The sequence below is a fragment of the Lontra canadensis genome, unplaced genomic scaffold (assembly GCF_010015895.1).
Source record: "Lontra canadensis isolate GAN:19392208 unplaced genomic scaffold, GSC_riverotter_1.0 scaffold80, whole genome shotgun sequence".
Taxonomy (NCBI): Eukaryota; Metazoa; Chordata; class Mammalia; order Carnivora; family Mustelidae; genus Lontra; species Lontra canadensis.
Window position 1 is genome coordinate 2,324,317 of NW_022631074.1, and position 12,786 is coordinate 2,337,102.

At 33.8% G+C, this 12,786-nt stretch overlaps 1 protein-coding gene across 2 annotated transcripts in view; it reads left to right on the plus strand.

Moving 5' to 3' along the window:
• Positions 1 to 12,786, plus strand: part of CADM2 (cell adhesion molecule 2) — a 464,221-nt gene that overhangs the window by 338,180 nt on the left and 113,255 nt on the right. For both annotated transcript variants that reach the window (XM_032882208.1, XM_032882209.1), the window contains exon 6: positions 10,528 to 10,618. In XM_032882208.1, the coding sequence (XP_032738099.1) occupies positions 10,528 to 10,618 (91 nt within the window). The remainder of the gene's footprint in view (positions 1 to 10,527; positions 10,619 to 12,786) is intronic.

A 12,786-nucleotide genomic window follows, 5' to 3' on the forward strand; every position in this document is an offset into this window, starting at 1 on the left:
AAACAATGTGAAAATGTTTAGAAACACAATGAGTACTGGTTTTTCATTTTTATTTTAAATAATGATTTGGAGCTTTATTTATTTATTTTTTAATGTGCTTTCAGAACTGTCAAAATTTTTTAGGTAGGTAGTCATGAAATTTAACATGTGGCCTTCCTGATGCCTTTCCTAAATAATCAATCTCCAGTGTCGAAGCTATCAACTAGCTAAATCTATCTTTGTCTCCCACAGCACGGCTAACTCTATCACTGTTGAATTAAAACTATGCATTTTACACTACCGTATCAGACCATTAAATACAAGAGCACTTCATTTGATAAATTATTATAATTATTTTAATTATTATAAATTCCAAATTATAAATTCCGTCATTCCCGATACTCTGTAATTATTCTAAGAACTAGAATAAAATATTGGAGAAACAATTATTTTAAGCTAAAATATAAGTAAGAATAAATGAGATAGAGAAAATGCACTTAATGTACTATAGAGTCTACAGTTGTAGAAATGTATGAATTAGAGTATAAACAGAAATATTGATGTTATTATCTATACTTCTCCTGCAACCTTTTTCTTTTACTTAAGATTTTCCTTGTGGCTCAACTTCATAATAGAAACACTTTGCTTCTAATAGCTCCCTGATCCATTCAGTTTTACCCACTGCCAAATATCTTCTAAACCCTGGTTCTGACCCTGATACCCACTTGATTATAAACTTAAGATGGTGTCTTATTGCCTCTAACATGGTGTCCAAACTCTTTAGCTTGATACTGAAGGTTTTGAAAATATACCCCTCTATAACATTGCTTTTGGCACCTCTTTAGAGATAATGCATCCTAGAGTTTACATTATTTCTAGATGTCTCACATATAACTCATATACAGTCACATTCTTCTTTTCATCAACCCCTTATTCAACTCTTTGTTTGAATTCCCTTATTTTCTCTACCTCTAGAAAAATTTTGTCAGCTCAAGTATTATGTATTCTTTGAATTGTTTTAAGTGCCTCTTCTCTGGGTAACTTTCTTTGTTTCTTTTTCTTTTCTTTCCTTTTTTTTTTTTTAAGATATTATTTATTTATTTAACAGACAGAGATCACATGTAGGCAGAGAGGCAGGCAGAGAGGAGGAAGCAGGATTTCCGCTGAGCAGAGAGCCCAATGCGGGGCTCGATCCCAGGACCCTGGGATCATGACCTGAGCTGAAGGCAGAGGTTTTAACCCACTGAGCCACCGAGGCACCCCAGTTTCTTTGTTTCTGACAAATACATATAATCTCTTCCTCGATAACACCCATAATACACTGTCAGAGTGCTATGTTGCTTTCAGTTTTGAATTTTGCATGATTTTGAACTATACATAATTTATCTTTCTGCTTGGATTAAATTACTATAGGCTACTATATTTGTGGATGTATAACATTTGACTAGTAGTAGTAATGGGTCTTATGCCCACACTGATTTGTACATATTTGTTGAATAAATAAAAGATTGACACAAAAATAATTTTTCATTAGAATCAAAAGGAATTTAACAAACTGTTGAAGGAAAAGTACCTGATAGTTTTGAGCATTCTTTGCATAATGTTGTGAGTTAAAAGGGAAGTTGAAAGTTTGAGTTTTATTGTAAAATTACAAACAGGGGAAAAATTGGACACTTTAGAAAAAATCAGTCTTACACAGAGGAAATACATAACAGCTGAAATGATTCTACTTAACTCTTGGTGTATCAACATGAAAAGTGGTCAACCTTGAAGTGTAGACTGAGTTTGCTTTGTAGCTTTTTACTTCAGTAAAGTATTATAATGGCCTTTCTCAGAGTATTCAATACTTCCTTCATTTCAGAAGTAGAGATATGAGATATGAGAATAGACCAAGCATCCCATATAAATGTACACGGTTTCATAGTTCTCTGGTCATTCCCAATCCATTGTAACAAGAAAGAGCTATATAGGTAATGAATAGAGGGAAGGTAAACATTTTGCAGGAGGCTACTATTGACATCTTGGGCCAGGTAATTCTTTGTTGTGAAGGGGATATCTTTTGTACTATAGGATGTTCAATAACCTTCCTGTCTATCATTAGATGCTAATGGTATTCCTTCTATATGTCCTCCATGTTGTAACAAGCAAAATATCTCCAGATATTGCCAAATGTCCTTGGGTGTGGGGTGCACAATTGCCTCTAACGGAGAACTATTACTTATTTTAGAGTAAACTTCAAAGTGGCTTCAGAAATTTGCATAGGTGACTTTCTTTAGTATTAATGTAATTACCGAGAGGTACTTATAAGGGTGCTAATTAAATTATTTTTTCCAGAAACTTCTATAAAATAACCTTGCTATAAAGCAAAGAATCATAACTCTTTCATTTACAAAATACTTAAAAGTTTCTAAATTTTCCTTAATAGAAATTTGCTGTGGGAATATTTCTGTATTATTTTATAGAGAAGAGAAATATGTTGCTGAGAAGGGTATATCATAATAAATAAGGAAATATATTTCTTTATTTTTAAAATATTTTCCCAGTTTTATTGATAAATAATTTTGATATATAATTCACATATAACACTGTATTAATTTAAGGTATATAGTGTAATTATTCAGGATATATATATATATATATATAAATGATTACTATAATGTTTATTTAACATCATCACTGCACATAGTTAAAATAATTTTTCTTGTTATGAGAAGTCTTAAAATCTGTTCTCTTAGCAATTTTCAAATACACATATAGTATTACTAACTATAGGCATCATGTTATACGTTATATCTTGAAAACTTAAAAATCTTGTAACTGGAAGTCTGTACCTTTTAACGTCCTTCACTCAAAAGAATATTTTCATCTGCTGAAGAGATGTGGGGGGGGATGTAATACATAAAAACAAAAGAAGAAGAAGAAGAGGAGATTATCAGGCAGACTGACATATGGTTTACATGTAGAATTCAGTAGCATTGCCAGATAGGTTTTATAACTTGCAGATCATATAGAGTCAAAGCAAATCTTTTGCCAGTTTCCAATCCAGCCAAATGGGGAAAAGAGTTGGTTTTAAAGAACGATAGAGGACACAGAGTTTACTACAAAAGCACTAGCAATTCCTAGCGTCATCTAAGAGGGAAAAGGAAACACAAGCTTATTGAGGTAAGTGAAGATCAGAGAACAAGACTCAAACTGCGTAAATGACTTATGATTATGTAACTAGGGTGAATGACTCCTCTGAGACTTACCTTCATGTTCTACACGATAGGTCAACAACATAACCTTTCTGGTATGCTGTAGGAGAGAGTTCACTGAGCCAATAGATACAGAATATTTACAACAATGACTATTATTTACTAAATATTTGCCCAATTTTCATTACCATTAGAAGATTAACTATAACAAATGAATTTGATTTATAACACACTAGTGGTTGGAAAATATTAATTAAAATTCATTACTCATTCATTTATTCAACAAATATTTAATTGAGGGCCAGGAGTTATTCTAGAACCAAGGATAAAGCAGTGAACAATGTAGACACTGCTCAGATGAGTTTGCTTTTCTAAGAATATACTAAATACTCAGTAGCATCATTTATGAAAACTAACACCAGAGCTTTAGGTGTTACACTGTGAATGTTATAATGTTCTGTTACAATTCTGGTGAAATAATGGATATAAATGGGTAATGGTACTATGACTCATATGCTCTAGGAACTATACAAATGTTAAATGAATTATTTGGGAGTACTCATAGGAAATAACTTTTGTGAACCCATAAAATGATCAAAGTAATATTTTGCTTTTAACCAAGGATCCACATAATGTCATGGACAATGCACGCAACTGACTGATGTTTTAAGTTATAAACCACCTTTGTTCACTCAATATGGAATGATACAGTATGCTGATAGTAGATATTAGTTTACAATTGCTTCTTTTTTTTTAATATTTTATTTATTTATTTGACAGAGATCACAAGTAGGCAGAGAGGCAGGCAGAGAGAGAGGAGGAAGCAGGATCCCCACAGAACAGAGATCCCAATGTGGGGCTCGATCCCAGAACCCTGGGATCATGACCCGAGCCGAAGGCAGAGGCATTAACCCACTGAGTCACCCAGGCGCCCCTACAATTGCTTCTTTTATTTGGAAATTTTTTCATCATCCATAACAGGCTGATGTTCTTTATAATCTTAAATTTCTGTTGTATTTCTTTTGTTATGGAAGAGGTAAGTTTTTTTTTTCTTTTTTTTATTGATAAAACATTTGATTTAAAACTTCTTTTCATTCATCTACAGAGCCCTTAGTGACGGATAAACATTGAACCCCTGACACTAAATACTTTAAGAGCTTGTGCGTTTAAGATTGTCCATTAGGTGGTTTAATAGTAGCTGCATCACTGATCTTTTCTCCTTTCTAAAATCTTTGTTAAGGATATAGAAAATCCATTTCACTGGATCAATATCTTCACTTTGATTCAAATTCTGAGTTGTTCAAATAAAACAAGAGGTGTCCTTACTGTCAGGTTCATAAAGCTTTTAAAATTTTGATTAAAAAAAGAATCATTTGTGCATCAATCTATCTCTTGATAATAATTGTGCCTGTTTCTAAAGGAAACCCAGAATTTGTCAGAGAAGTAAAAGAAATAACACTTAAGACTAAAGTGTATTTTTTTTCACATTTTAATAATTTTAAAAATAGATTTTAAAGAGAGATATTTTTCCCACAAAAATCTTAGAAAGAAGATATTGTGCTTTTAAAATAGCTGCATATTTTTTGCTTGTATGCTAGGAAGCACTGAAAAATAATTTGTGGATGAATGAATATATCCCTGTTTTCTATATTCTTATTCAAACTTTCTCATTTTCTTGCATTTCGAAAGAAATAAGAAGCAACTAATTCATTTATACACTGAACATTTAAAGGGCTCTTACATTTAAGGCATTTTGTTAGGAGATGATAATATACAATTAGATAGGTTAAGATCTTGGATCCTGAATGCTCAAAATGTAGTTAATGAAATAACCATATAATATATATATATATTTTACTAAGTGTAGTGTTTTATAATAATAGTATATATCCTGTATTCTAAAATAATTTAAACCTAATTATTTACTGTTCTCTGCCATCTGCATGTTTTTTATATATGATGGGCATTAGATCTTGTGTAAAATATATATGATTCTATATAGACATGTTCAATAAATATGGTGTTAGAGTTCATTTACTTGAAGACCTTTTAAAACAGAGACAGAAATTATTTTAAAAAGCTGAAACAAAGCTAAGATAAATTTATAGCAATAATAATGCATTTTTACTAACCCCCTTTTACTATTATTAATTGGTACAACGTAACACATTATATTAGTAATTTGAAATACCATACATATCCACAAAGAACTGAAGAATGTCACTCTGTTAAGAAGTGGTTTATTTGGGGGCACCTGGGTGGCTCAGTGGGTTAATCCGCTGCCTTCGGCTTAGGTCATGATCCCAGGGTCTTGGGATTGAGTCCTGCATTGGGCTCTCTGCTTCAGCAGGGAGCCTGCTTCCCCCTCTCTCTCTCTGCCTGCCTCTCTGCCTACTAGTGCTCTCTGTCTGTCAAATAAATAAATTTAAAAAAAAAGTGGTTTATTTGTAACATGAATATTTAAGATTAATTTTACATACAACAGACCCCAAAAGGTTTCAATTAAACCCTTTTTAGTATTTTAGGATTAATATATCAAACCAATAAGAAAGTATAAGGAAATCCTTAGCGTATTCATTCATTTAAAAATTTATTTATTAAGCACAGATTTTGTGTAAAGCATTATGCAAGATACTGAAGATATAGCCGTGACTATTTAAAAATTATACCAAGGTGATAGAGAACATGTAGAAGACGCATCTGATCAAACTCAAGGGTAAGGAATAATTGCCCTCAAAAATGTTTCAAGAGTTTCAAGAGTTAAATAAACTCTCCCAGAATGGAATATTCCAGATAATTTGTATAAAATTTATTCAAAGAATGAAAATGAATGTTAGAAGGCAAGAGAGGGGGGCTTCTTGGTAGCTCAGTTGGTCAAGCATCTGCCTTTGGCTCAGGTCATGATCTCAAGATCCTGGGATCAAGCCCTTTGTCAGGCTCCCTGTTCAGCAGGGAGTTTTCTTTTCCTTCTCCTCCTGCTTGTATTTGCTTGTGCTCTCTCTCAAATAAATAAATAAAATCTTAAAAAAAAAAAAAAGGCAAGATGATAAAGTGTACAGATCACATGAGATAAAGGCGATACTAATGATTTTGCTATCAGTCTTAAAAGCAAAGATTAAGCATTCAGGGTTTTAACCAGAACATTGCTGTTATCAGATTTATCTGTATTTTTTTTCTTAAAGATTTTATGTATTTATTTTAGAAACAGAGAGATAGCATGAGCAAAGGGGAGGGTTAAAGGGATAGCGAGAGAGTCCCAAGCAGACTTCACATGTAGTGTGGAATCCAACTGAGGCTCCATCTTACAACCCTGAGATCATGACTTGGGCTGAAATTAAGAGTCAGATGCTCAACTGACTGAGCCATCCTGGTGCCCCTGTCAGATTTATGTTTTGAGAAGACGACTTTGTTTAGTTCTAAAAATCAGATTTTAGGGAGACAAAAACTGACATGAGAGAGAGAGAGACCATTCACTATCGCTGTAAACTAGATAAAAGAAGTAGTTGTGGAGATATAAGAAAGAAATGAGCAGATTTGAAAACTATTCAGGACATAGATCAACCAGAATTAATTAATTGGTTGAAGATAGAAATCCAAGGAAACAGGAGGTGTCTGGTGTATGTAGCTGGATGGAGGCTGGCAGTATCTACAGAACAAGAGATTGCCAGTTAAAGAAGATGGAGGTAATGGTTGGAGAGCTGGAGTTCATTTTGGACATGGTAAAGGCACTATGTCTTTTAGATATTTGAGGGGACATGTCAAATGGGTGCTGCATATATTTCAGTGTAGCTTGTGGTACAGAATTGCCTCAGAATATAAACCTGAGAATGACTGGTTACTACCTATAATCTAAAGAGATGGGTGTGGCTGAAAGGACCCAGCCAAAATTAACATGAGAACAGATCATGAATTCCATTCTTGGTGATCTCAGTATTTAAAGGCTAAATGCAAAAAGACAACAGAACCTGAGAAATAGTAGCCAGAGATATGAGTTAAATCAGAAACATGTGGGGGTAGGGGGACACAGAAAGCGGGGTGTTATGAAATCTAGCAAACATAATTTGTAGGCATAGAAACTAATCAACATTTTGAATAATTCTGAAGTAAAATAAAAGAACATTGTATCATATCTCTTGATTTTGGTTACTTTAGAGGTTATTTGGTGGTCTTCCTGAAAGTTTGTAGAAATACATGCAAATAATATTATTTGCTCTAGCATTTTCTTGTAACTAAAATTCTGTATTTTGGATATAAATGGAATCCGGAATCATGCCTCCAGGGATTATGTGTGATACAAATTCTCACCTTTAATAAATTGCTTAAACAAAAACTGGTAAAGCTAAGAGAAACTGGGCCATATTCTGTTTTCCTCTATTCTAACAGCTACCTGCCATTTATATATTTTACCTTAATGAAGCAGATACTAGTGGTGACTTGCCCATATCCCTTTAGCAAACACCATTTTTGTGCACTGAGTTGACTAAGCATGCCAGGGAAATAACCTTCCGCCTCCCTTCAGAGTAATCCTCAACCAAACACTAATGAAAATTGGTAAATATTCCTTAAATACTCCTGCCCCTTGCTCATCAAGTAAGATAAGTCTGAGGCATGCCCTATATTGTCTCTCAGAGTTCCAGAGCAGAATCAAATCCTGGTTGCCCATCATGTCATCTGCTCAATAGCACATTCTTTATTTACTTCCTTCTCTTTATGTCTCACTTTCCATTCCTTCCTAATATCACACCCATAAAAGATGTGTCTCAGGGTCTATTTGTTAGATTTCTGTATTTGTCAGAACAAAACTAATAACACGTATATATAGAAAAGGAGACTTACTATAAAAAGTTGGCTCATACAGTTATGAAGGCTGCAAATCCCAAGACCTGTAAGCTGAGTTGCCAAGCTAGAGACCCAGAAGAGCTGATGATTTAGTTCCAGTTTGAGACCAAAACAGGAAAAAAAGTTATCTTCTAGCTTGGAGGCCATCAGACAGGAAGAATTCTCTCCTATTTGGGGAAGGATCAGCTTTTTTGTTTTATCCAAGCCTTCAACTCATCTGACAAGGCCCAGCCACTTTAGGGAGAGCAATCTGTTTCACTCGGTCTACTGATTTACATGTTGATCTCTTATAGGGGTACCTGGTAGCTCATTGGGTTAAGTTTCTGACTCTTGATTGCAGCTTAGGTCATGATCTCAGGGTTGTGGGATCAAGCCTAGGGTTGGACTCAATGCTGGGTATGGAGCCTGCTTAAGATTCTCCATCTGCGTCTCCCCATACTTGTGCTCTCTAAATCCATCAATCAGTCAATCAATCAAATCTTAACAACAACAACAAAAAAGTTCATCTCTTACAAAAATACTGTCACTGAAATACCCAGAATAATGTTAAGGCAGGTATCTGAGCACCCCATGGTCCAGTCAAGTTGACACAAAATTAACCATCATAGACACCCAAGTTAACACAGCTCTCTTCTCTAGAATCACACTTTGTGAGCTTTTTTTCTTCCACCTTTTTTTTCCTCTGGAGCTGAATCTTGCTTCTGCTTGTTAGGATGAAATACATTTTGCTATATGCATATATGTTCAATGTTCAAAAGACAATAGACCTCATTTTCCAGAATAATTTTGGCTCATACTTGTTACCCTGTATAATTGTTGACATTTCGCCTTCACTTTTTGAAGAAAACATTATACAATCATCCTAGTCAATAACTGATTCTGTAAATGTGATGGTGATAATCAAAAAATTACTGAAGTATAATTTAATGCTTTATTAAATTATTTTTTTCTTACCATTTAAAAAAGTATGATGAAAATGTGTCCTATTTTGTCAAGTTTCATCCTGCCTTGGGTTATTTCACACTGAAATCTTTACCATAATCTATAAGGAATCCCTATTTGCAACCAGGATATTATTGTTGATTACCAAGAATGTATTTTCTTGCTTAAAAGATTGGAAAAAAAGTATTGAAAATCTGTAAATAATTTATAAGTATGATGTAAGGTCTTCCACAGGATCCTATTTTACTGTTTGATGTATGACAAGTCTGAATAATATTTTCCTGAAGTAACCTAAAAGTAATCTGAAAGTTATACTGTTGATAGATACTTATTTAATTGGTTCAAAATCAGAGTGTGTGTATAACCCCAGGTGGTTCAATTTTTCCATCATCCCTAAGGGAAGGGTGAAAATAATCATGACTGTCTGGAATGTTCAGAGACTATTTTGTTTATTGTTGAGGATGCAGAGGTAAGAGCAGGAAGCTATTCCATATTGATAGGAATTCCATGTTGTGTTGGCCACACAATGCCAAGACTAGCAAAGTCTCATAGAGCAGTGAGCATGTTTACATTGTCTCCTTTTTTAAGTTTATTTTCCATTTCTTCTATGAAATAGGTGTCTATGTGTTGATTAAACAGTATTAAATGTGGCACAAAAGCTATACATATTAATGTCACAAAGTGTTTTTGAATCCTCTTTTACCAAGGATGATTTTATTTTTAAATCGAAATTTTAAAAAAATTACAACAAATGTTGCCTTATATATAATAAAATGTTAACTTTTAGTAATTTTCTACACAATTATTTTAAATTATTTGCTGACTGTACATTAGACCAAACAACATGTGCTAAGTGCTGCATTACTGCATTTTCTTTCTTATTTTTAAAGATTTTATTTATTTATTTGACAGAGAGACAGATCACAAGTAGGCAGAGGCAGGCAGAGGGAAAGGGGAAAGCAGGCTCCCTGCTGAGCAGAGAGCCTGATGCAGATGCAAGGCTCCATCCCAGGACCCTGAGATCATGACCTGAGCCAAAGGCAGGGGCTTAACCCACTGAGCCACCCAGGTGCCCCTGCATTCCTGCATTTTCAAAAAGATCCTGCGTAATGATTATGAGACAGTAGTTGATCCTGAGTTCTTTGAGGGTTCTTTATTTTGAGTCCTGGTATTCCTGCAACAGAAAACTGTTGTTATTCAAATGTACATAAATGCACTTGGCCCATAATGATAGTATTCATAGCTATCTATAAATAGTTGAAGAAACAATTGTATGAAATGCTTGATATTCATCTGAACCACATTTTGCAATTTCAGTTTTATATTCAGATTTCAGAAATACTACTACAGCGGGGTTCATAAGATATTCAGAAATCTTTGTTAATGTTCCATAGACAGGATGGTAGCTTCTTAAAACTGTATATTGTGTTTCACCAAATCTCAGAAATCCCTTGTAAATGTACACACTAATAAGCAAAAGCCTGAACACATGCCATGATGTATAATTATGAAATATATATATTTATGTGTATTTAGTGACCTTTCTTAATATTCTTTTTCATTTTTTTTCTAGATACACCATCAGTTAAGATTATACCATCCACTCCTTTTCCACAAGAAGGACAGCCATTAATTTTGACTTGTGAATCCAAAGGAAAACCACTGTAAGTGATTTAATGAGCACTAAAGTTTTTCACTTTTTCCTCCTATCCTGCTTTGATTTCAGACTTTAACTGAAGAAATCCACTGTTTTTTGTCTTTCCTTGGTGGGCAAAGTGATCTCTAGAACAGAAATCCCCTGAACCATGTCTTCATTAAGTATCTGTGGAAGACTGGTCTTTTACTTTGTCATCTAGTGAAGTTTCTGGGAAGGTTTCCAGCTGTGATTTTTTTCCCTTTTATTTCTAGTAAGATATTTCAACCTGAAAGGAAAGTGGGCTTAATCAGTCACTGTTTACATCATAAGACTGATAGACATTACACATTGCTAAATTTAGTTCTCCTATGAAAATCTTTGAAAATACTGAAGCATCCTCAAAATATTCTCAAGTTTTAAAGTTAAATGGGAAATCATTTTCATAAGAAGGGAAATCACATCTACATTTCTAATGTAGCCTCAAGGAACATAATTTGTGAATGTGAGATGTTTCAACATTTTCAATTAGAAAATAATTTCATTATTAGAATATATAGTTCTAATATTTAACTTTTTGACATTCATGTTTATAAACAACTAACTCATAGAAAATCTTTTTTATGCAAAATTCAAGCATAGATTACCCAAATATGCATGACTCAAAGACTATTTGACAGCACTTTGATCTTTCTAATATGGTAACAGTCTAGGTTGTGCTGAAAGTCATTTATTTGATTTTTTAAAAAGCTTCCAATTGATCTGCAATTTGTTTAAATTTTAATAAGAGGAATTTAATTGTTTTCCATGTAAAACTATATGGGCTAGCTTTTGTGCAAATCAAGTTAAGTTACTAAAAAGTTATTTCTAATAGAAATTTAGATTTCTTATTATTACATAAGGAATTTTTCTAAAAGACCATTAAGGCAGAATCCTGAAATTTGAACTTCTTCAGTTGTATGAAATTACAATTTTAACACACTAAGTGAATTCACACTTTATCAAAGTCTTGTTATTTTAAAACTATTCTGGCTTCCAGTATTATTTTCTAAAGACACAAACATATAAAGAATCTTCGATAAATTAATCCACTGTTTTTCCTCTATCTTTTAAGAAACATTTAAGGCATTTTATACTCTGAAAGGAACAAACTTTTTCATAATAGCTTTACAAAATATATTCTGTGCAATTCACTTTCCTAGCTCTTACTTTCTGATATGATTAAATTGCTTATATAAGACATTTTTCAACTGCAGTATGCTGAGTGTGACAGTGCATTTAGGTATTATAGCTTTAAGAAGAGCTTTTGGCTACAAGTTCAGTACTCTTAACTAGAAAAAGAAGTATAGTAGACTCTACTCAGTTTAGACATACTAAAATCCCAATTTCCTTAATCCTGATTCTATGTATCTCACAACAGAATTTCTTGCCTAACTTTTCCTTCCATCCACACACCTGTTGCTTTCACATATTATTTCCCATGTCAGTCTGTTCCTCCTCTCTCTCTCTCTCTATTTGCTTCAGCTTCTATTGTTGTTTTGTTTGTTTGCTTGTTTTTTTCCCTCCTCATAATCTCAGAGGTCAGCATACGGGGATGTGAAGGAACATGATCATGAAGGCATAGCAAGGGAGTTTTACTTTTACTTTTTCTTCATTGATCTGCCCCAAAATACATATGTTTACTTTTGGAATATGTGTACAACTTATACAATTACATAAGGTTGGGAAACACAATTATTAGAATGCTTGGAAATAAATATACCCCTGTTCAAAGAGTATCTAATGACTTGTCAAGGATCTACTCTTTGGTTCCATATGTACTCTCAATAGCAGAAACAGCGTTTTGTTTTGTTTTTTAAAGATTTTATTTTTTTGAGAGAGAGAGAGAAAGAGAGAGATTGAAAGAGAGAGAGAGAACAATCAGGGGAGGGAGGGAGAAGCCGGTTCCCCGCTGAGGGTGGAGCCCAATGCCAGACTTGAATGGGTCCCAGAATCCTGGGATCATGATCTGAGCCAAAGGCAGATGTTTAACCAACTGAGCCATCTAAGCACCATTAATTCAGATGACCTGAGATCTTTTTATTTTTATTTTTTTTAAGATTTTATTTGTTTGGGAGAGAGAGGGGTAGTGAGAGACAGCCTGAGTAGGGGGAGGGGCAGAGGCAGAAGCAGGCCCCTGAAGTGGGACTCCATCCCAGG